The following is a 24,304-nucleotide window of genomic DNA, read 5'->3' on the forward strand; positions in this document are numbered from 1 at the left end:
GCGTTCGCCGATTATTTACGGCGGCGATGGTGGCGTCTGCCGGCGCGAAGTTCGTCTTTGACGTGGCGCAACACAAATCACCTTGGCTGCTTTCCCCGTAAGTGTCATCCATTAAGCTCTCTTTGAAATTCTCCTTCGCGATCGGCGATGGGCGAACGCCCGAGGGGGCGCGCCGGCATATTTCATGGCTTCTAATAGGCTGGCTGGCCTCTTGGGGGACGACAACAAACTAAAAATCCTCTGCCACTGAAAAAAAGGGCCAAATGCGGGATATTCATTCGGGGGTGCGTTGTTGGTTTGTCAGTCCCTGCTGATTTTGGAGGTTTACCAGGTGACTTCCGGGTGGTTTGGGGGCATTTCAAGGTACCTGGATGCCATTGACGGCGCCGTTTTGACAGCGGACAGCGGGTAGGAAATTGAAAAGGGCAGTTTCACAAAATCAGCTTTTACAGTTCATTTCAAAATGTGAATACATATGAATCTGTATACATACTAATGAGCTAAAAAAGTCATTTTGAGAGAAAGGAAAGTGCTACTCACCCTGTGTGAAAGCGGTGACGGTGGCGTTTCCTTTCCCCGTGTCCATCAGGTAGCCGTGCCGCGGCGGGCCGGTGATCCGGAAGAGCGCCGAGCCCCGGGCGCTGTCGCGGTCTTCAGCCCTCAGGGATTTGCCGGTAATCGTGAAGCCCAGTCGGCCGCCATCCAGAACCCGCAAAGTGGGGGCGCCCTTGTTGACGGCGATCTGGGGCACCCCGTCGTCCAGGGGGAGGACGCTGATCTTCAGCACCTGCGGCTTCCGCGTCTCGTAGACGGTGTCCGGGAAGACGTAGAAGTCGGCGTGGGTGCCGTCCGTCACGGTGAAGGAGAAGCCGTCCCGGGCGCTGTCGCCGCCGTCGTGCCGGTAGCTGATCATGTTCTCGTTCAGGTCCTGCTTGGTGAAGGAGTTCACGGCTCGGCTGGAGTTGAAGAGCAGGCGTCCGTGCAGCGGCGGCTGCGTGACGGAGAAGCGGAGCAGGCGGTCCGGCGTGTCCCTGTCCTCGGCCGTCAGCTCGAACGGCGTGATGAGCTTGTCCCCGCCCTCGGCCACCGTCAGGCCGTGCGCCGTCACCACCGGCTTCTTGTTGTCCACGTCGGCGATGGAGACGATGAAGGTGCGGAAGACCGGGTTGTAGCCGTCGGTCACCTGGAACTCGAAGCTGTCCATTTTCACCTCGTCGTCCGACGTGTGGATGTAGTAGACCTTGTTGCCCGCCAGCTGGAGCTGCGTGAAGGTCGTCAAGGGCATGCCGGGGGCGTCCGTGCACTCCAGGTGGCCTCGCACCGGGGCGCGGGTGACGGTGAAGACCAGGCGTTCGTCCGGGCTGTTGCGATCGCTGGTGCTCAGCAGGTCGGTGGTCAGCGTGGCGCGCCCGCCCTCCTTCAGGGACACGCCTTTGCTGACCACCCGGGGGAAAACGGCGTCCATGGCGCCCACCGTGATGTAGAAGTAGCGGTCGATCAGGGGGTTGAAGCCGTCCGTCACGTCGAATTTCAGCAGGTCGCGGACGCCCTCCTGGCCGCGGTGCACGTAGACCACCCGGCCCCGGTCCAGGTCGTCCTGCGTGAAGTTCATGCCGGCCGTCACGTTTTGCGGCGGTCCGTCGATCGGGGTCCGTTGCAGGTGGCCCTGGGCGGGGGCGCGGCGGATCACGTAGGTCAGCGCGGCGTCCTCGGAGTCCAGGTCGGTGGCGCTCAGGACGTCGGCGTCGATGACCTTGATCTCGCTGGCTTCCACTTCTAGGCCGCGGTTGACGGCCATCCTGGGGGTCTCGTCGTCCACGGGGAGGACCATGACCACCACAGTCCCCTCAACGGTGAAGTGGCCGTCGGTCAGGAGCAGGCCGAAGTCGTCCCGCGTGGTCTCCGAGTCGTCGTGCTGGTAAACGATGGAGGACGCCTCGCCGATCTGTTCCAGGGTGAAATTGAAGACGGGGAGCGTGCCGCCGGCCAGCTGGTTGAGGAGGAAACCGTGCGCGGGGGGCCGGGTGACCACGAAGGTGAGACGGTCGGCGGGCAGGTCGGCGTCGGCCGCGTTCAGGATGGGCGTGTCCACCACCAGGTTCATGCCCTCCATGACCACGAACTCCCTCATGTAGATCTGGGGCTTCTCGTCGTTGGCGGGGACGATGGAGATGGGGAAGAAGTAGCGCTCGGAGAAGTTGATGCCGTCCGAGCAGCGGAAGGCGAAGCGGTCCTCCACGGGTTCCACCCCGCGGTGGATGCTCTGCACGTAGTAGATGTGGCGGCGCCGGATGTCCTTGACGGTGAAGGCGCTGACCGCCGTGCCCGAGCGGGATTTCTCCGAGCCGGGCGCCGGCGAGACGTTCTCCACGTAGCCCGAGTTGGGCTGCACCACGATGGTGCACAGGAGTTCCTCCGCCGGCGTGTCCACGTCCTCGGCGGCGAGGTGGCGGCCGAGGATGGCCTCCTTCCCGCCCTCCGGGACGGAAAAGCGCTCCCCCACCGAGACCCGCGGGGCCTGGTTGTCCAGCGGCAGGACGGTCACCTGGACTCGGACGCCGGTGATCCTGTTGCCGCCCACCGTCCACTCGTCGGAGGCGTCCGTCAGGGTGAGGTTGAAGACGTCCACTTTGGTGGTGAAGCCCAATTCCCCGCCGGTGTGGGCGTAGAGCACGTGGCCGTTGATGACGTCGGCGTGGGTGAACACGGCGGACGGGACCCCCCGGACCAGGATTTCGCCCATGGACGGCGGGTCCCGCACCAGGAAGGTCAAGCGGAGGTCGTCCGCGGCCGCGCCGCGTCCCCGGATGACCTCGCCGGTGATTTCGCTGGCCCCGTTCTCCAGCACGTCGAGGGACGACCCGACGGCGCCCGAGGGCAGTTCGGCGGACGGGGATTCGTCGTCGACGGGCCTGACGCCGATCTTCACGGTGACGGGGACCACGTGGACGCCGTCGCTGACGTCCAACTCCACGGAGTCGGACGGCGAGCGGTCGCCGTGGTGTTGGTAGGATACGCGGCCGCCGTCGATGTCCTCCAGGCGGAAGACGTCGCCCCGCGTCATGTCCGCGGCGGCCAGCCGGACGCTCCCGTGCAGGGGGGGCCGGGATACGGTGAAGGAGATGCGCCAGGCGTCCGTGTCCGAGTCCGACGTGTACAGCTCGGCGCCGGTGACGACGTGCGAGCCGCGCCGCCGCACGACGAACCCCGAGTTGGTGACGCGCGGCGGCTTGTTGTCCACTGGCTGGAGGAGAATGGCGAAGACGCCGTCCTGGGCGTTCCCGGAGACGTCCTCCACGGTGAAGTTGAACTGCAAGACGCGGGCGGTGACGCCCAGTTCCAGGTCGGGTGGCCGGTAGGCGATTTTGTGGTGGTCGATCTGAGCCTGAGTGAAAACGGACACTTGGACTTCGGGGCTCTCGCTCAGGACCAGCGCTCCCAGGACCGCCGGGTTGTTGTCGTCCGTGTCCGTGGGCGGCCGCGTGACCGTGTACTTGAGGTCGCGGTCCTCCGAGTCGTCGTCGGTGTAGCGCAGGCACTTCCTGCGCAGCTGCGTGAGCCGATACTCGTGCACGGTCATTTCCAGCGTGGCTTCCGGGTGGCGCCGCGGCGGGACGTCGTCCACGGGGAGGATTTTCACCAGGAAGGAGCTCTCCTCCGAGCGGTTGGGGGGGTCGTTGTCATCCTCCACGCGGAACCTCAGCCGGTCGGTCAGCGTGCGGCCCTCGTGCGGCCCCACGTGCCGGTAGAAGACTTTGCCCTCGGTTACGTCGCGCTGCAGCCACTCGCTCACCGCCTTCTCGTACATCTGCTCGCCGGTGTCGAACCTCCAGGTGGAGGGGTCCTGGGGGGCCTCGGCCTGGCGCAGGAGCACCCGCCCGACGGCGGAGAAGGGGGGGACCAGCACGAACTTGACGGTGGAATCCTCCGAGTCCACGTCGGCCGCGGCGAGCGCCAGCGGCGAGATGGCCGCCGTCCGCCTCTCCGGGAGGACCGAGCCGGTGTTGGCGGTGACCACGGGCGGCTCGTCGTCGGTGGGGACCACCGTGACGGGGAACAGGAACTCCACCTGGTGAGAGCCGTCCGTCATGCGGAAGACCACGTTGTCGCTGTAGGTGTCGCTGCCGTCGTGCCGGTAGACCACCCGGCCCGCCTCCAGGTCGGCCGGCGTGAAGAACTTCCGGTCCGAGTCCAAGATCAGCAAGTCGCCGTGCCTGGGCCCGCCCACCAGCGAGATCCTCACGTCGTCCAGGTTGTCTTCGTCGCTGATCTCCAGGTTGCGCGAGCCGGACAGCGGGCGCGACTGTCCCTCGTAAAGCAGCTGGCCGCTATTTTTGGTGACCACGGGCGCCAGCGTGTTCATGGGCTTGACCACGATCATGAAGGCGAACGGGTCCGACGCCGCCCCCTCCGTGTCCAGCACCTCCAGCTCCAGCTGGAAAATGCGCTCGCCGTCCGAGTCGGCGGCGGGGGGCTTGTAGGCGATCTTGAAGTCCTGGAGGTCGCCCTGGTAGAAGGATCCGATGGGCAGGTTCCTGTCGTCCGTGCTCACCAGGTAGCCCTCCTCGTAGGACAGGGGCGAGGTGATGTTGAAGAGGAGGCGCTCGGGCTCCGACTCGGCGTCCTCGGCGGCCAGCATGTCCGGGGTCAGCGCCGTCATGACGAACTGGTCCACCTCCATCATCATCATGGCCACGAAGCTGGGCTTGGGCGGCGTGTTCTCCTCGCCTTCCTTCATGCGGACCAGTATTTGGAAGAACTCCTGCTTGAGGAGGTTGCCCTCCCCGTCGTGCAGCTCCACCACCATGGGGAGGTGATCTCGACTGGGCGATTTGGACGCAGACGTGTGCCGGTAGCGGAGGTTCGTCCGGAGGAAGCGGTCGCAGTCGGACGGTCCCGTGGTCGGGCCGCTCTCGCCCGTCAGCGTCCCGTAGCGGGGCAACTCGCCGGGCAAGGGGGCGACGGTGCATCGTTGCGCTTGTCTGTCGAAGGCGAATTCCAGGATCCGCCCGTCGATCGGGTTGCTGAATCCCAGCAGCTTCTCCACGCTCAGCGGCATGTTCTTGGTCAACACCTCCAGCTGCGTGAAGACCACCTCCACCTCCACCACGAAGGGGATGACGACGGTGTCCGTCGGCGTGTCGTACCTGAGCTGCAGCCTGACCCGGTCCCTGGCCGGGCTCCGGGCCCCCCAGTGGGAGTACTTGACGTCGTTGGGGCCGAAGTCGCACGGGAACTTCTTGGGGGTCAGGGTCCCCGGCCTCTGGGACGACGGTCGGTCGTCCAGGACGGTGACGCCGCACCTGTCCCCGGGCCGAACTTGGATCACCAGGTCGTTGACGGGATCCACGAAGACGGAGCGGCCCAAGGGCGCCCGTAGCCCGTTGTTGGCAACCAGGACCGTGTCTTCGGACAGCTCAGACCTGAGCGCGTAGGAGAGCCCGTGCCGCTTCCGAGATTGCTCCTGGCTGTCGGCGGCGGCGGTGGCGGCGAGGACGAGCGCCGCCAGCGCCAGGAAAGCGGCGCGCCCCCGCGAAGGGGGAGAGATTCCGGCCATTGGGGCGAGACGCGGCTGGAAGTTTTGCGCGCGCGAGCGACTAAGTTGAGGAGCGAGACGGCGTGGCGCAACCCCCGCCGCCGAGGTGCACCATTCTCCCGCAGCGTCGCGTCCGTGCACTGGCGAGCGAGACAAACTTCAAGCTGGCTGCTCTTGGATGGAGTAACGCGCGGCCCCGCCCCCCCGGCAGCCCATTGGTCGCCGTGGTGAAAGGAATTGGATTGCACAAAAAAGGGAGGAAAAGTCGCCACCTTACCGCCGCCGTTGTTGTTGTTTGATAACGTCTGGCTGAGTTCCGCCGGTGTTTCTTGACGTGTCGTCTGGTTCATAATGGCAGATCTGCTTTCCAAGCGAGACGGACGGACGGACGGACGGACGAAGAGGAGTGCCGGAGAAACGGGCTGCCAAGAGAGTGCTTTGTCTCCCTCTTGTGGCCAAGCGTTGCATTTCTTAGGGCAGAACCTATGGATTGTATGAAAGCTTTGTTAAAAAAATGGGGGAAAAACGGGATGTGGTGAAAATTTAACATACATTTATACACAATAACATCATTTATATTGGTATTTAAATGAAGTGACCATTCATTGCCTTTGACAATAAAAAAAATATGAATCTTAAATGAGTTTGTCACATGAACGATGGTTCGCTGCCAGGCCTCCAAGTACAAATGGATTGGACGTCTACTAACGGTGAATGAAGTTAAATTTAGAGGAGGCCATATATGGATTATGTAGAAATTAAGAGAACAAAGAGAAGAAATCACAATGCATCTCGTTGGACTATTTTCTTTATAGTTTATTTTTAATCCAAGTTTATTTATGACTTATTTTGGTTTTCGCTAATAACCCTCTTCCAGCTTCATGCGTGGTGTTTCATCTGTTTTTTTTTCTTCCCCCTTTTTGTGAGTAACCCTTCCTCTCTCTCATCGCGCAAAGCTTTGGAGACGTCAAACATTTCCGTCGCCCGTCAAGGCAACATTCTCCCGTGGCGCGGCAAGCCCGGTCACGATGCGCCATCAATCACTGAGCCAAGCATGATGAAGAGCCAGAGGAGCCCCACTTCAAGCCAGAGGGCGTGGCCCATTCGTCAAGAGCCGTTTTGAAGTATCGCCGGCGCCAAACCAAGGGAAAAAAAACGATGGACGCCGGTGCTCTCAAAGAGGGCGTTACTAGGATACGCGCAGCTGTCCTTTTATTTTTGGTATTCGTCAACACACGGCACCCTCGTCGTCGTGTTCCACTCCCTCTGAGAATTTGACCCCGGCCGCTGTGAGCGACCTTTGACCCTATTTGGAGGCTTGTCTTGTCAAACTAGGGTGTAGACAGCAACGTGTTGATAAGCGCAATAGGGTTGGAGTGGACTGGATTGGACTGGACGCTACTGAGGAGACCGTCAATCAATCCATTTAGGACAGGGGTGTCAGACTCGGGTTGGTTCGCGGGCCGCGTTAGCGTCAACTCCATTTAATGTGGGCTGGACCATTTTAGATATAATATTTAGATTTTTTTTAATAAAGGGATTAAAAGAACTGGATTAAAATTCCTGAATATTCCGTTTTTTTAGATCTAAAAAAATGTTTATTTTAGCTTTTTTTTGATATTTTTAGAATTTACCAAATGATTTTAGAACTAAAAACAAAGAAAAAATGTATTAAAAAATTGCAATTATTAATTTAAAAGGGGGAAAATCAGGAAATTTAATATACATCGATAGTCTTCATTTGAATTTGATCCTAAAAAAGAAAGCTGGCACTCATGATTTACTTTCCCGGGCCACACAAAATGATGCGGTGGGCCAGATTTGGCCCCCCGGCCGCCACTTTGACATGTGATTTAGGAGCTGTGGCGCAAATTTTGGACACAAATCCGCCCGGAAAAAGTGACATAAAAAGGCTTAGTGATGAAATGAGATCTTAATAAGTCTTCTTATTGGCCCCGCCCTCCACACACAAGATGACGTCACACCCAGGATGAGCTGTTAGCTGTCCGCTAATTAGCTAGCATGGATTGCTATGCCACACTATTCTCTCATTATTGTTATGGGAGCTATCAACAATTGATAGCGAGCTAGCGCGGCACTAAAAACACAGACATGATCCCCAATTCTGGTTGTGATGTCACAAGCACAAGTGTTGAAAAAGAGTGGGTGTTCCCTGATGCAGTGACTGAAAAATACTGGAAAAACAGCCAGTTTTGAGTGCAAACTTCTTTCCTCCCTGCATTTTCTGGTCAATTCCTGTTGATTTGTTTCCCCTGTCAATTTTTATGCCATTTCGGGGGAACTACCTGCTCACTTAGAGTCACTTACTGTTAATTTTGTGGCATTTATAGGTCATATCCAGTTCATTTTGGGTCACTTTGTAATTTCCTGTAAACCTCCTGTTGATCTTGGGGTATTTAAGGGTCATTTTCTGCGATGGGGTTCCAAAATAATGATGTCAATGTCTTACGTGGCATGTGCTATTGGAAGAAATGACCATTTTGGAGTTGGAAAAACCTGAGTTTCAGGGGAACTGCAGACCTTTGGGCTTATAGTACGTTGGTAGTCAATCCACGTACGGATGTCAACGGCAACCAGAGAACTAACTTGTCTGACACGTTACATTTAAAAGGGGAAAAAAAACACTTCTTATCATTGTTTGAACACAAAGCCGCACATAACCAGTCCACTCTGGCCCAGAGCTAAATAGCCAGCCAGCGAGCGCTAAGGTAATTTGGTGTGCAGAAAAGCCATGTCAAAATTTGGCGTGCTCACAAATGACTAGTGGACAGTGTTGACAGAGTCCAATTATAAGTGGAGCGGAGTAAACTGCCAGCAAAAGCCCCTCCGGCTTTGACAGCTTCCAGATAGAAGCGAAAATGGGCAGAATAAAACTCCCTGACAGCAACCCCCGCAGAGAGGGAATTGGATCATATCCCCCCCCCCCCCCCAAACCTTCAGGCTCCGGCTTTCCAGCCAAGGCGGCTTTTACAATATTCCGTCACATCCCATTCATATCAAATTTGGCGTCAATCGTCAATCCGGCGCGTAACGAAAGGTAGCGAGGGAGGGAGCGGTCTCTGGTCGATGCTAACGTTTCTGAAAGCCTTTAGCGAAGGTTTGTTTTTTTTCAAATGCCTCACCGCTAGCTAGCTAAGCCGCTACTTGGTCGACCGGACATTTGGTCGACCGGACGTTTGGTAGAACGGACGTTTGGTAGAACCGACGTTTGGTAGAACGGACTTTTGGTCGCCGGGTTGTTACTGTTGAAACCAGCTCTCAAAATTATAATCATGAGAGAGAGAGTGAGTTAAATATCTAATATCAAAATATCAACAGTAAACTCGAACCCGGCGACCAAAGGTCCGTTCGACCAAACGTCCGTTCTACCAAACGTCCGTTCTACCAAACGTCCGGTCGACCAAATGTCTTTCAACGAAACGTCCAGTCACCGATAAGCCGCTACCTTCAGCGTGAAGCTTTGGGAAAACAACAAAACACATCCTTAATCCCCCCAAAATCACATTTGAGGTGACGCAAAGGCCGACTTGGGTCAACCTATCACAGAAATGAACTACTTTTGGACGTCAACGGCTTTTTCGTCGCGAGCAGTGGAGGCGCTAGCCTGTCTGAAGGCGAGGGGCAAGACGTTTCTGGGCCCCCCCACCCTAATAAAGTAAACCCGGAGCAAAAGAAAAATACGTAGGCGTAAACATTCCAGCTAATACCCAGTTAACTGCTAAATACCCACAATACGAACTGGCAAGCGGGAGACAAAGCACATGCAAAGGCCTAGCAGTTAGTCACTCGGCACCCCCGATCGTCGACGCCGGGGCGACATTCTCTTCTGTCGCCGACTCCACCGTGATTAGAAATGCGTTAACAGACGTATGGGTCACCCCGAAAGGCGCCCGGGAATCATTGCGGGCTGCCAGAGCAGCTTTTGGAGAAGGGCAATGCGGGTGACCGCCCAGGACGCAAATCTACAGCTAGCAAGCTTTTCTTCCAATGATATTACTTGTCGTCTAAAACCACAGGTGTCAAAGTGGCGGCCCGGGGGCCAAATCTGGCCCGCTGCATTATTTTGTGCGGCTCGAGAAAGTCAAGTGCGGGTCTACTGGAAGCGAGAAGGGGGCGTCAGGTAAGATAGTTTGGGAACCACTGGTCTAGACCATTATCCCTAATTTCCACATTCCAGTTAGCGGTGCGGACCATCTGCTATCTGGTGGGGGTATTGCCCTCCCCTGCTCCCCCTAGAGTCAGTAAAGTGCTACTGCATCCAGTCTAAAATGGGCCGATCGTTATTTGTCAAAAGTCAAGTTGTAGGTTTAATTCTATCATCCAGAAAACAATTAGTTGGCGAGTTTAAAAAGGGTAAACAACATTTTAAAAAATCTGCTTAAGTATGAGCACTGAATTGTTAGTTATTCAAAAATGTCGTCTCATTATAATTTCAGGGTTTTGTGTATTTCACATGGGTGTTTATGTAAGCACATTTGGACTTAATTTTGTTAAAATTAGTTTTTTTTTTTTAAATGATATGATGTGAAAGAATAGCTATGTTTGTATTTAGTAAACGTAAATTACACAATATATTCCTGTGTTGGGGGGCGCAAAAATGAGGCAGGGTGCCGCAGTATAGTCAGACGGAAACAAGAGTGGAAGTCAGCCACTCATTTTGCCACTTTAGAGGAGAATTTTTACCACGGCAATAACTAAAGGGAGATGTTTTTCATGGGGTTTTATATGGCCGTGGGCTATAAAAGTTAACAGTAAACATAACTTTAATCTGTTAGTCGCTCATTCCAAACAATTAGGATGACTTTTAACTGAGTTTTAGATGTCGTAACTCAGTTGTTATGAGCGCAGATAAATTGGAGAACATTTTAAGTAGGCATCCTGGCAAAACAGATCTGGACGTAGATGTTTTCTAGGTTTTTTTGGGGCCACAAATTGTATACACATTTTCTCCTATCTATTTTTCCCTGACAATCTAATATAATATCAATTTATACTGTGATAAGTGATAAGGGAATGCACCAAAATGAACAAAAAGTGACCTGTAAATCCTGAAAAAAAAACAAGGTGACCCAATATCAACGGGAAGTGACCCAATATCAGCAGGAAGTGACCCAATAACAACAGGAAGTGACCCCAAAATTCCCCAAAATGTGTTCATTTGACGTCTGCCCTCTCGATTCAAAACGATTGGACGTCTACCTCTGTCAGATTTTGTTTTGTTTTGGTCTTTCGGTACCGGAACAAAACTGAGTCGAATCCAGTTGGGTTAGGTCGCAATTAGTCAACGCATTGCTCCGATTGGCTGTCTCAATCTTCATTTCTATTGGTGGAAGAATGAAGCGAACCGGAGCTATGGCAAGGCGGTCAATCCCTAGCGGTCAATCCCTAGACGGCGCCGCCTGACGTCATCATGGAGGCAATTTGGCTTCATCAACTTCCCGTCAGACGCAATTCCGTTCCGCCGCTTCAAGGGCGCCGTCTATTCGCTCCTCCGACCGCCCAAAGTAAATTGCGCCAACGGCCGAATCCATCTTGCGCAATTTTCCCGACTCCCGGGAGGCACGCCGGCTGACGAAACGGGCGCCGCCATCCAGTCCGATTTAATCATTGCATTTTTTTAGCCCGCTTAGGCGTCGGAACCCGTTTCGGAAGCCGCCTTGGGAAACCACCACGGGCGCGCACGGACCCTCGTGTCTAGACTATTACCGATGCGTAAAGCATTCTAGCGACGAGTCCAATTGCGCTCTTTGTTTACGATGGACGTTATGTATATAGATCAGGGGTGTCAGACTCGGGTTGGTTCGCGGGCCGCTTTAACGTCAACTTGATTCCACGTGGGCCGGACCATTTTAGATATCATATTTAGTTTTTGCACCCGAGTTCGAGTCACCTAATTTTGAGGATCTGCCGATACCTTGCCAATTCATTTAACCCTGTATTACCCGCGACTCATGTTTTTCTTTTCTGCCTGACCACCGATAGCCTGTTAGTTTGTTTATGTTCCCAAAATAAAACAGTTAGTATGTTAACAGATGTCTATTTAGCCTGTTGTTCTCCATTTTACTAGTGCTCGTTTGTTCTTGGTTTTTGATCAAATAAAACATTCCCCCTGCCTAAAATGTGCACGACATCTATTTGTTTTTCCCCCCTATTCATCACGTATTCTTTTTTCCGGCGACTTATCATCGGAAAAACACAGCAACGGTACGATAATTGGAAAAAAATAATAGTAGCAGGACGCAAGAATGACAGCGAGCGATGCCGCTGAGATGAAGCATTTTGGCTATTTTTCAAAAGCAGAAAATCGACCGTCGGGCTTCATGTCGAGGGCGCATCGCCCCCCCCCCCCCCCCCCGTCCCCCCCACCATCCCCCGCTTTCCAAACATCAGGCGAGGGAGGGAATATTTCAAATATTTGCGCTTTCCCCCCCGCCGTGCCGTAATGGACTTAATCTGCCCCTCGGAGTCATCTGTCATCTGTTAACTGATGTAATTGATGCTTCCTGATAGATGGGGGCTTGGGCTCCATTTATGACCCTAGCTTACCCCCCCCAGCACATAAACATACAACAAGGGAAGGTTAAACCCACTGACCACCGCCTGTTCATTTCTGTCAGCAGATGACAACACACAATTTGCCCGTCCACGTGGACGTCGGGCGCCGTCAATGGCGGCCAAGGAGTTCATAAAAGGTGAAAAAGCTTCTACAGCGTGTAGAAAATGCTCATGGGCTCGCATCTACAATTAAAACTGTCACAAAAGACCACTGATTAAGATTAAAGGTCAACACAACAACCCTTAGAACAAGGGTGTCAGACTCGAGTTGGTTCGCGGGGCGCTTTAACGTCAACTTGATTTCACGTGGGCCGGATCATTTTAGATATAATATTTCGATTTTTTTTAATAAATGGATTAAAAGAACTGGATTAAAATCCCTGAATATTCCGTTTTTTTATAGATCTAAAACAATGTTTATTTTAGCTTTTTTAAATATATATTTTTAGATTTTACAAAATGATTTTTGAACTAAAAACAGAAACATTTGATTAAAAAATGACAATGATTGATTTAAAAGGGGAAAAATCAGGAAATTTGATATACATCTATACTCTTCATTTGAATTTGATCCTAAAACAGAAAGTCGGCACTCATGATTTACTTTCCCGGGCCACACAAAATGATGCGGCGGGCCAGATTTGGCCCCCGGGCTGCCACTTTGACACATGTACCTTAGAGATCAGCCGCTTAACGTTAGCTTATCATCTATTTTTGATGCGATAATCACGGTAAAAATGTCCCTAGAGATTGTAAATTTGCTCTCGTGCCAACCACACTGGCCCAAAAGTGGGACTAACATCCCAAAAAAAAACGCACGTTATGCTCGCGTCAAGACGTTAATGGCGCGACGAATCGGCCGCTAGCTAGCACTAATCAGCTGACGTTGACCCGATGACAAGTGATTTTCAGTGAGGCTAAACAAGTCCTCTGTAAACGCAGCCATGAATATTAAATGATGTTGATGCAGACATGTTCAGGTGCCCTCCAGCTGGCGGCACCCAACCTGATTTATAACGTTCGTAAAACTCCAGAGCGCCAAAAGTTAAAAGCCGTAAACAACTCGGCGGCGAGTCGAGAAGCGGAGGAGGATTGGCCAACGTTTACTATTAACTATTTTCTTGGCCCAGATTTTCAGACACCAAAGTAAGATAGGGCCGTGCCCTGGGGAATGATTATTTTTATTTATTTAGTCATTATTTTTTGGGGCTCTCCAAAGGGAAAACGGCTCCCGAGTTGTTAACACAAACAGCTTTTATAAGTCATGTCAGCAATAAATCGTGCTGGCGGCCCAAAAGAAGAATTGCCAGAGTGGTGTTTTTCCGCCCTCTAACGGACGACAACTACATTTTTTTTCAAATATGCAGGATTGTGAGGATTCCTTATAATGACCTGTCTACATTTGTTGCTGCACTGTTTGTGTTCACTAGTTGCATTATTAAATGCAAAATGTTATTTGTCATTGTTTGGTGAACATTTAGAAAAATCGATATATAAATAAACCTTAAGTTTGTGCAAAAATGTTATTTGTCATTGTTTGGTAAAATTTTTGGCAAATCGGTATAGAAATAAACCTTCAGTTTGTGCGAAGTTTGAAAAAAAATAGGCAAATTGATATATAAATAAACCTTAAGTTTGCGCAAAAATGTTATTTGTCATTGTTTGGTAAAAATTTAGGCATATCGATATAAAAACAAACCTTAAGTTTGTGCAAAAATGTTATTTGTCATTGTTTGGAAAAAAAATAGGCATATAGATAAATAAATAAACCTTAAATTTGTGCAAAAATGTTATTTGTCATTGTTTGGTAAAAATTTTGGCAAATTGATATAAAATTAAACCTTAAGTTTGTGCAAAAATGTTAATTGTCATTGTTTGGTAAAGAAATTGTCAAATCGGTATAGAAATAAACCTTAGGTTTGCGCTCCAGCACTTCCCTCTTTTGAGTCCTAATCTGCTCTTCAGCCGAGGCGATTGGAAAACAGTTTTAACTGATACGATCGTTTGATTGGTGCCAAAGTGGCACATTTCAAATGGAATGGATTCAAATTTCCTGCCTGGTTTTGTCCAAGATCGTAACACATGATCATCTTTGAAATGGTGTCAATCTGTGGAGGCCAAACTCGAGGGGAAAAAAAAATCAACTCTTGATATGTAAGACACATTTAATCAAGAGGGAGGTGGCGGCTTGGCAGGATGTGTCCAGAGAGGAGGGATGGCGAGATGGCGAGGAGGCGAGAGGCGGGGCTGCCAGCCTGCCTCCATGATATGTCATTGAGTTACATTGTGTATTGGAGGACCGCTTCTCAGGATTTAAGGCTGTATTTTTTTCTTCCCCTCATAATTCTTATCAAGAGCGTCCCCACTCATCTTTCGGTCGTTTACCAAACATCTCCTTCATACTTGTCAAAGCAACATTGGAAAGGTAACTAATGCCTATTTTCCAAAGTGCATGTGCGGATGTCATATGTGGTTTTTTTGGGATGTCAAATTTGGTGCGTTAAGTCAAATTCTGGTGGAGTTTTGAAAGTCGACTCCAAATCTCTCGCCGACTCTAGAATGGAAAAATAAGGTGCGTTCGCTTTGGGTGAGGGAAATTTGTCACGGCTTTCTTTGAATGGCGCTTGTGCATTTCTATTAAGTTTGCGGAAATGGCATGTTTTTGACTCGTTTTTTTGGCTGGCCGGAAAGCAGCATAGGATGGAGGGCGTCACTATTATATATAATATAACTGGCTGGTCTGTGAACGTATTAGAAAAGCATCTTATGATATATTTTTTTCTGGTTAAGTAGCAATGCGCAAATAAATCCAAATGAAAAACACTTATGAACGTTATAATTCTTTGGCATTTTGGTCAAAGGAGGTTTTCGTTGAAATAACTGTCGTACGGGGTGTTTTTTTTGGGGTGAATCCAACTAACTAAGGCTAAACATTTGGGGATAGAATATTTGACATTGATGGGTTCATTTCTAATTGCACATTGATTTCAATTCACCGCTATTGATTTTAAACGCAAGTTTTCTTTTCATTAATTGGACATTTAAAATGAAGTTTTCATCAAACAACAACACAATAGAATGTAAAACTATAACGCACATGTGTCAAAGTGGCGGCCCGGGGGCCAAATCTGGCCCGCCGCCTCATTTTGTGTGGCCCGGGAAAGTCAATGATGAGTGCCGACTTTCTGTTTTAGGATCAAATTAAAATTAAGAGTATAGATGTCTATTAAATTTCCTGATTTTCCCCCTTTTAAATCAATCATTGTCATTTTTTTATCAATTTTTTCTGTGTTTTTAGTTCAAAAATCATTTTGTAAAATCTAAAAATATATTTAAAAAAAGCTAAAATAAACATTGTTTTAGATCTATTAAAAAACGGAATATTCAGGTCTTTTAATCCAGTTCTTTTAATCCATTTATAAAAAAATATATCTAAATATTATATCTAAAATGGTCCGGCCCACATGAAATCGAGTTGACGTTAACGCGACACGCGAACCAACCCGAGTCTGACATGTACATGTTAGGTAATAAAGTCAAATTGCTCATTGAGACCAATTGGAATGGTGTTTTAAAACACCAAAAAAGTGCAAAAAAATAATAATAATTACATAATGCCAATGGTGGCAGGTGTAAGGATGTCCCAGTTGTTCTACAAAAAGTCGGACAACTCCTCGTACACCGACCGCATCCCGTTGCGGGTGGTACGGGCCGAGGCGGAGCTGTCGGCCCTGGAGAGGGCCTACCTGGGCGCTGTTTGGAAGGGCGACTACGCCACGGTGAAGGAGGCCCTGGAGGAGGCCCAGATCTACTTCCGCATCAACATCGACTGCGTGGACTCGCTGGGCCGCACGGCGCTGCTCATCGCCATCGAGAACGAGAATCTGGAGATCGTGGAGCTGCTGCTCAGCTACGACGTGCACGTGGGCGACGCCCTGCTGCACGCCATTCGCAAGGAGGTGGTGGGCGCCGTGGAGCTGCTGCTCAACCACAAGAAGCCCAGTGGCGAGAAACAGGTAGCCTTATAGTCGTGAAAATACGGTACTTATTTTTCTGAAATCTGTGGACCTTTCTTTCCTTTCCGGGAGGTCCCGCCCATCCTGCTGGACAAACAATTTTCCGACTTCACCCCGGACATCACCCCCATCATCCTGGCGGCCCACACCAACAACTACGAGATCGTCAAACTGCTGGTCCAACGCGGCGTCTCCATCCCGCAGCCGCACGCCGTGCTGTGCGACTGCCTGGAGTGCGCGTCCAGCTCGGACGTGGACGGCCTGCGCCACTCGCACTCGCGGCTCAACATCTACCGGGCGCTGGCCAGCCCGTCGCTCATCGCCCTGTCCAGCGAGGACCCCTTCCTCACGGCCTTCCAGCTGAGCTGGGAACTGGAGGAGCTGAGCCGGGTGGAGAACGAGTTCAAGAAGGAGTACGAGGAGCTGTCGCGCATGTGCAAGCAGTTCGCCAAGGACCTCTTGGACCAGACCAGGAGTTCCAAGGAGCTGGAGATCATCCTCCACTATCGGGACGACGTCAACCCGCTGCTGGACGAGAACGCCAACGACCTGGCTCGGGTCAAATTGGCTATCAAGTACTGCCAAAAAGAGGTAAGCGGGCTATAACAATGCACAAAGACATTTTTCGACCTGGTCATACTGCAGTTTACATTCAGAAATGGCTTGAGAACCAAAATGGCCGACAATGATCTGCTCGTTCAAAGACAAACACCAAAACAAAGTGTTTTGTTGACATTCATCTGGGCTCGTGAGTCAACACTCCTCAAGACAAAAGTTGCAAAAACACAGTGCGATCCTTAAAGACGGATTAAAGAGCAAAGTAATGGACCGGCAGACGTTTTATGTCAGCGGAAAAGAAAGGAAGTGAGAGCGATTCCCATTAGAGATCGAATCCGAGCCCAAAATGGCCGCCAATGGTTTGCTTGTCCAAAGACAAACACCAAAACAAAGTGTTTTGTTGACATTAATCTGGGCTCGTGAGTCAACACTCCTCAAGACAAAAGTTGCAAAAACTCAGTGCGATCCTTAAAGACGGATTAAAGAGCAAAGAAATGGACTGGCAGACGTTTTATGTCAGCGGAAAAGAAAGGAAGTGAGAGCGATTCCCATTAGAGATCGAATCCGAGCCCAAAATGGCCGCCAATGGTTTGCTTGTCCAAAGACAAACACCAAAACAAAGTGTTTTGTTGACATTAATCTGGGCTCGTGAGTCAACACTCCTCAAGACAAAAGTTGCAAAAACTCAGTGCGATCCTTAAAGACGGATTAAAGAGCAAAGAAATGGACTGGCAGACGTTTTATGTCAGTGGAAAAGAAAGGAAGTGAGAGCGACTCCCATTAGAGATTGAATCCGAGCCCAAAATGGCCTTGTGACAACAACGGCGTCAAGATGAGCCACAAATGGCTGCAAATGGTCGAACGCGTCCCTGGGGACTTTTGGGCGGCCCGTAATTGCGAGCCTGCTCCTTAATGTAATGCATTAGTCTTGACCCCCTCTCCCCCCCTTCCCGGTCCCGCGGCGACGGGATTATCGGGCCATACTGACAAAGTGACGACGCTTTGCCTGAAATTTCTTTTTTATTCATTCCGCGGACTTGCTATCAAACATATTGGTTCAATTTTTAAAAAAGGGCCTTAAAGGGTTTTTGGGCAATTTGGACAAGAGTCATTTAAAAGTAGTATTGGATTTTATTTTGAAGACGTGGTGGTGAACCTTTTAAAAGTTAGTCTTGCCTTTTTGGAGTTTTTTTTAGGCGATGGACGCGTCGTGGTTAGTGATGAGCTCCACGACATTAGAAGCACTTAGCAGTTGTCCACAAAATGTCTTCCTGCTCGCCAGTTTCAGTCTGTCAACCACGGGAAACATCAGCAGATTGGAACCATAACGTAATCCCAATGAATTCTCAGATGGATGCCAAGCGGCGTCTGCAGTGGCGACGGGGCAATTTGGCCCCTCCCAAGACAAGATGGGAAATTTGCAAAGGGATTCTGTAAGGAAAGACCTCATCTAGCTCGCCATTACGCTGTGAATCCATTTGGCCGTAATGAGGTTAAACTGAAATCAACTTCTATCAGCGGCGAGAGACAGCTTTCGGATGTCTTGGGCGTGCAGTGGTTCCTTGACATACGAGTAATTTGAGATACAAGTAAACATTTGGGCTGATATTTATCTTGAGGTACGAGACAAATTTTGATATACGAGCATACAGACATCATAAGAACATCATGGGCACTGTCTTTCTGGTCGCAACTCCCTCGTGTAATGTCTCTACGAGCACTGGGCGGAGCGTTGCATTTTTTTTTATAGTGTTTTTTTTTTCCCGTTAGATCCATTTTTTTCCGTGTTTTTTTAGTTGAAAAATCTAAAAATATATTTTAAAAAAAAGCTAAAATAAACATTGTTTTAGATCTATAAAAAATGGAATATTCAGGGCTTTTAATCCAGTTCTTTTAATCCATTTACAAACAAAAAAATCTAAATATTATATCTAAAATTGTCTGGCCCACATGAAATCGAGTTGACATTAATGTGGCCCGCGAACCAACCCGAGTCTGACATCCTTGGTTTATGTTATGTTACGAGCGCGTTGCCGTGCAAAAAGGACTCTGGCTTGGGAGGTTTTTTGGGGGGGTGGCTAAATTGGAGAATGGTCAACAATATGTTTGTCCCGTTCCTAGTTTGTGGCCCAGCCCAACTGTCAGCAGCTGCTAGCGTCCCGTTGGTACGACGAGATCCCGGGCTGGAGGAGGCGCCACTGGGCGGCCAAGCTCATCACTTGCGTTCTCATCGGCTTCCTCTTCCCGCTGCTGTCCGTCTCCTACTTGGCGGCGCCCAAAAGCCGCTACGGCGCCTTCATCCGCAAGCCCTTCATCAAGTTCATCTGTCACGCCGCTTCCTACTTGACCTTCCTCTTCCTGCTGCTGTTGGCGTCGCAGCACATCGAAGCCCCGCAGCGCGACGTTCAGGGACCGGCGCCGAGCGCCGTGGAATGGATGATTCTACCCTGGGTCGTCGGTAAGGAGCCCCGATCGTCTCCCCCCGCCGGCGGTGCCGGAATTAAAGCCGCCGCTGTTTGCTTGCGTCTTGAAGGATTCGTCTGGACCGAGATCAAGCAGATGTGGGATAGCGGTTTCCAAGACTACATGGACGACTGGTGGAATATTATGGACTTCATCATGAATGCGCTGTACCTGGCCACCATTTCTCTCAAGATTGTCGCCTACGCAAAGGTACTGGAATGTGGACTTGGGATGTCACGGTCAAAGGCAGAGGTCTCCAAACCGGTCCTCGAGGGCCGCAGTGGGTGCAGGTTTTTGTTCCAACCGATCCAACACAAATAGTTTAACCAATGAGGTTTCTGCTGAAAAAAGAAGCACCTGACTGCAATCCACTGATTGCACGTCTAGGATACCAGATTGGTGGAAAGCTTTCCTCTTACAGGTTGGAACGAAAACCCGCACCCACTGCGGCCCTTTCTGGAATAGTTTGGGGACCACTGGTCAAAGGCATCCTGGTACAGTAATCCCTCCAAATAATATCAAAAATAGGGGGGTCCTACAATTGCGGGTATTGCAGGTATCGCGTGACCGGACATTTTGTCGCCAGACGCTTCGTCCCCGGACGGTTCGCCGAACAGACACTGTCGCCGGACTCGCGAACGATTGTTCTTAAAATAAAAGGCAATAAATAAAATGATTTTATTCAAATTCACAGATGGGAGTTTTATTTCTTTATTAAAGAAAATAAAACAGTTAAAAATTCGCTCGACAACACAAACACTAACATTTTAAATGTGTTCGTCTCTAAACACACTACGCACGAAACGGTTCCTACGTTGAGCCCTCCATGTTTGGAAAGACCCCAAAAAGAATCAACGTGACATAACAACTCAGATGTCACGTTGATTCTTTTTGGGGTCTTTCCAAACGTGGAGCGCTCGACGTAGGAACCGTTTCGTGCGTAGTGTGTTTAGAGACAAGCACATTTGGTACTTGCACACGCCCAAATGTTAATGTGTTTGTATTGTCAAGCGAGTTTTTGCTGTTTTATTTTCTTTAATCAAGAATATGTGAATTTCCTTTGTCTTCTTTAATAGTGGTTAAGGTAAGTGGTTAAGGTTAGACCAACTGTCTGGGGACGAACTGTCCGGCGACAAAGCGTCCGGCGACTAAGTGTCCGGGTACCACCTATTCCGGCAGGTCTTGAGAACTAGGAACCCCCATGTAACCCCCATAAAGGAGGTTTTACTGTTTAGTGGTAGGGGCGGGCCAGAAGGAGATTCCGAACCGTCTTGTTGTCGTCTTGCATTGATGGTCAAAAGTGAACTTGAACATTTCTACTTGTCTTGCAGTACAACGGCCAGAAACCCCGATGCAACTGGGAAACCTGGCACCCGACGCTGATCGCCGAAGCCTTGTTCGCCATCGCTAACATCTTCAGCTCCTTGCGCCTCATCAGCCTCTTCACGGCCAACTCCCACCTGGGCCCGCTGCAGATCTCTCTGGGCCGGATGCTCCTGGACATCCTCAAGTTCCTCTTCATCTACTGCCTGGTTCTCCTGGCCTTCGCCAACGGCCTCAACCAGCTCTACTACTACTACGACGAAACGGACGTGGGCAGCAACTGCAAGGGGATCCGTTGCATGCAGCAAAACAACGCCTTCTCCACGTGAGTTTTCCAAAAGGAGCTCGTTTCGGTAGACTTTGGCGCCATTGACGTGGTCCGTTGTTTTTTTTTTTCCAGCTTGTTCGAGACGTTGCAGTCGTTGTTCTGGTCCGTGTTCGGCCTGGTTTCTCTTTACGTGACGAGGGTGAAGGCGGACCACCAATTCACCATGTTTGTGGGAACCACCATGTTCGGCACGTACAACATCATCTCCTTGGTGGTCTTGCTGAACATGCTGATCGCCATGATGAACAACTCGTACCAGCACATCGCCGTGAGACGCCCCCGTTGGAACGTTTTTGCTTTTGTCTTCTTTGACTCGTGTCTTCTTTCAAGGATCACGCGGATATCGAGTGGAAATTTGCCAGGACGAAATTATGGATCAGCTACTTTGAGGAGGGGGGAACTCTGCCGTCCCCGTTCAATATAATCCCCAGTCCCAAGTCTTTTTATTATTTGAGCGGATGGATCAAAGCGCGGGTGTTTCGGAAGCCGAGTTTAAAAAGGCTGGAGACTTTTGAGAGTTTGGGGGTAAGTTTTTTTTGGTTGTATTGTGACGGAAAGTTAGCAGAGCACTGATTTTAAGTCATTGGTTGCCATTAACGGTGTCAGTTGTCTAATCCAGTTTGATTAGGAGAGGCGAATTAACTCAACGTCAGCTAGTACTTTATAAGCCTGTCGGACCGCTAGGTTTTTTTCTAATTTGTTTCAATCATTTTGCATCACTTGCAATCCCTGAATATTCAGTTTTTATAGATCTAAAACAATGTTTATTTTAGCTTTTATAAATATATTTTTAGATTTTACAAAATAATTTTTGAACTAAAAACAGAAAAAAATGATTGAAAATTCACAATTATTGATTTAAAAGGGGGAAAATCATGAAATTTAATATACATCGATACTATTCATTTGAATTTCATCCTAAAACAGAAAGTCGACACTCATGCTTTACTTTCTCGAGCCGCACAAAATCATGCGGCGGGCCAGATTTGGCCCCCGGGCCGCCACTTTGACACATGTGGCCTACATCTTACAAGGAAAACAACAACAACTAAAGACCAGCGTTCTTCTCAATCCAATCTTCTTCTACTTTCGCAGAGGCGTGCTGCAGAAAACGTAAGACAAAACCACCAGTACCAGGTAAGATGATCCCCAATCATCTACCAAGCTATTTTCATCAAAGGCCCACATTGGGCACCAATCCATTTCTCAACGTCCGCAGGAAGTTCTGAGGAACCTGGTCAAGCGCTACGTTGCCGCCATGATCAGAGACGCCAAGACCGAAGAAGGCCTGACAGAAGAAAACTTCAAGGTGGCCACCCCTGACCCAAAAAGCAGTCCGTCTACAATTTTCAACCATTTAACCTCCGCTCTCCGTCCACAGGAGCTCAAGCAGGACATATCCAGCTTTCGCTACGAGGTCCTGGGAATGATGAAGAGCAAATCCCTTGGCCGAGGCTCGGGGAAAATAGCCAGCTCTCCGTTCGCCTACCAGGGCAACACCTTCAAATACTCGCCCAAATGTTACGCGGACGAGTCGCCGCAGAGGCTGGAGGTCTTTCACCTGAACCGACCGGGCCGGATTTCCAGCAACAGCCCAACTCACACTCACTTTGACTACGGCGGTCAGCAGAGGAACCTCAAACAACCCTCGCAGAACTGCGCCGAGACGGAGCCACCTTCAGAGAAAGCCGCCAAGAATTCGCAAAGCGGCGGAGGACGGAATGTCGAGCTCAAGAGCCCCCTGGTGGTGGTGGAAATCGCGCCAGATGTGGAGAAAGACGCCAAGGAGAAGGAAAATTAAAGGAAACGACAAACGGCGGATGGAAATGACCAAAAAAAACGCGTTAATCTGCGCCAACGAGTAATAGATGTCGCTTTTCCCCCTGGTTTGTTGCCATTTATTAAGTGAAAATATAAACAAAATATGTTTTTTTATGGCCAGGTGCTGCTTAGCTTCTATTCTGTCAAATACACGACTTGGAAAAATGTCATAATAATCATCATTTTGCTGTGAATTTGAATGAGTCCAATCCATTTAAACTGGGAAGGTTCTGATTTGAAGGAATTTCTGGGTCACTTCCGGTTTATTATTGATTTTGGTGGACATTTAGTTGTTTTTGTTTTGTTTCTGGTGATTTCGGGGCTCACTTTCTGTACATTTTGCGCAACTTTGAGGAAATTTTAGTACCATTTTTTTGGGGTCCAAAATAATGAAGATTATGGATATACTTTTTACAAGTCTGGGTTGAAAATCAATAGCGGTAAATGCAAATGTTTTTGTGGGGATTCAATATGCAATTAGAAATGAATGGGCCAGTTTTTTCTCAAAATTAATATTTGTGCGGCTTGATTTTGTGAAGCGATACAGAAAATAAATAAATGAATAACTCGCTTGGAAATATCTAAATGGCATTTTGCTAAATACATCACAAAGTGATTAGAATTGGATGTTTTAGATGTGGCAAATGACGCCTTTTCTTTCCCACTCGCACATTCCGTTTTCCCCAAAATAAATCATTCAGAATGTTTACTTTGAACAACTTTTTCCAGTCATGATCAATTAAGGATGAAAAAAAAGCGAACGCAACCCCTAAACATTAATTTTGAACTAATTATAGAGCACTGACTGACAAACAACTAAATTATGGTGACACATCTTTGAAAGCAATTGTATATTTATATAATATGCGCACTAATAAATGACAAGAAATGATGACATATTGCCCTTTGTACTTATTTTCTTATACCAAGAGCAAATACAATGAACCCTAAATAAGATTATTCTGGTTTAATACTTCTATTTATGGGAAAAGAGTTCTCAGGAAAAAAATGTTCATTTGCTTAACTACGTTAAAGTTTTCATTCATCCTGTTTATAGAAGACTATTGAAGAAATTGTTTATTTCTCACACACAAACTAATGACTTCATTCCTTGTGTTTTGGCCGCTAAAAATGCTCAAACAACTTAAGATCACCAAGTCTGCCAATCCTCGTTATAAAATAATAATCAAGTCTATAGTGACCAATCAACAACAGCCAATCCCTAATTCTGCCGTCCAATGAAAATACTACCCAAATATTCCGCTAAACAGTTCCCTCTTTTTTCTACAAGACTGCCAAATATAAATCTGGGCTCAAAGTTTAGGTTCTCCTGACCTGATATGACCTTGAATAGACGAACATTCAGTGCTTGTGACCACTAGAGGGCAGAAAAACCCCACAACTGCAAGTTGAACTGCAGCGTGGCCGCTTTTCTTCATAGTTTTAAAGTTCAAATGCCGGCGAATGATTAAGTGTCGGTCCCGTCGACGGGTATAAACGACTAAATTGTTCCAGAATATCAGACGTCCATTCCCGTCAATTAGAATAAAAACGAATAACGAATTACAATGCTGAGATACGACTATTTACTTGTCAGATAGAAGGGCATTTGGCTAAAAGTGGACTAACAGGAGCTAAAATGATGGCAAACCTTTGATAAAAAAAGAAGAAAATTGTCTTTGG

The 24,304-nt window shown here is 49.3% G+C and overlaps 2 protein-coding genes across 2 annotated transcripts in view; one reads left to right on the forward strand and one right to left on the reverse strand.

Moving 5' to 3' along the window:
• The window catches only part of LOC144083371 (FRAS1-related extracellular matrix protein 2-like), a 63,465-nt gene extending 57,511 nt beyond the window's left edge, over positions 1-5,954 (reverse strand). The window contains exon 1 of the mRNA XM_077611155.1: positions 541-5,954. Within this exon, the coding sequence (XP_077467281.1) occupies positions 541-5,557 (5,017 nt within the window). The 5' untranslated portion in view covers positions 5,558-5,954. The remainder of the gene's footprint in view (positions 1-540) is intronic.
• A 9,793-nt stretch (positions 5,955-15,747) lies between these two features.
• Positions 15,748-22,891, forward strand: LOC144083816 (short transient receptor potential channel 4-like). Its single transcript, XM_077611913.1, has 10 exons — positions 15,748-16,128; positions 16,201-16,719; positions 18,808-19,144; positions 19,220-19,359; positions 20,481-20,797; positions 20,873-21,068; positions 21,131-21,325; positions 21,896-21,937; positions 22,020-22,109; positions 22,182-22,891. The coding sequence occupies exons 1-10, from the start codon at positions 15,751-15,753 to the stop codon at positions 22,599-22,601; spliced, it is 2,634 nt and encodes an 877-aa protein (XP_077468039.1). The 5' UTR covers positions 15,748-15,750; the 3' UTR covers positions 22,602-22,891.
• Positions 22,892-24,304: the final 1,413 nt, after the last annotated feature.

This window comes from Stigmatopora argus, chromosome 10, assembly GCF_051989625.1.
Source record: "Stigmatopora argus isolate UIUO_Sarg chromosome 10, RoL_Sarg_1.0, whole genome shotgun sequence".
Taxonomy (NCBI): Eukaryota; Metazoa; Chordata; class Actinopteri; order Syngnathiformes; family Syngnathidae; genus Stigmatopora; species Stigmatopora argus.

What these genes read in the sequence shown, in the direction of transcription:
- LOC144083816 (XM_077611913.1), top strand. Translation starts at nt 15,751, where the DNA reads ATGTCCCAGTTGTTCTACAAAAAGTCGGACAACTCCTCGTACACCGAC. An exon ending in TCAAGTACTGCCAAAAAGAG is followed by an intron (nt 16,720 to 18,807) that starts GTAAGCGGGCTA and finishes TCCCGTTCCTAG; the next exon opens with TTTGTGGCCCAGCCCAACTG. An exon ending in AGACTTTTGAGAGTTTGGGG is followed by an intron (nt 21,326 to 21,895) that starts GTAAGTTTTTTT and finishes CTACTTTCGCAG; the next exon opens with AGGCGTGCTGCAGAAAACGT.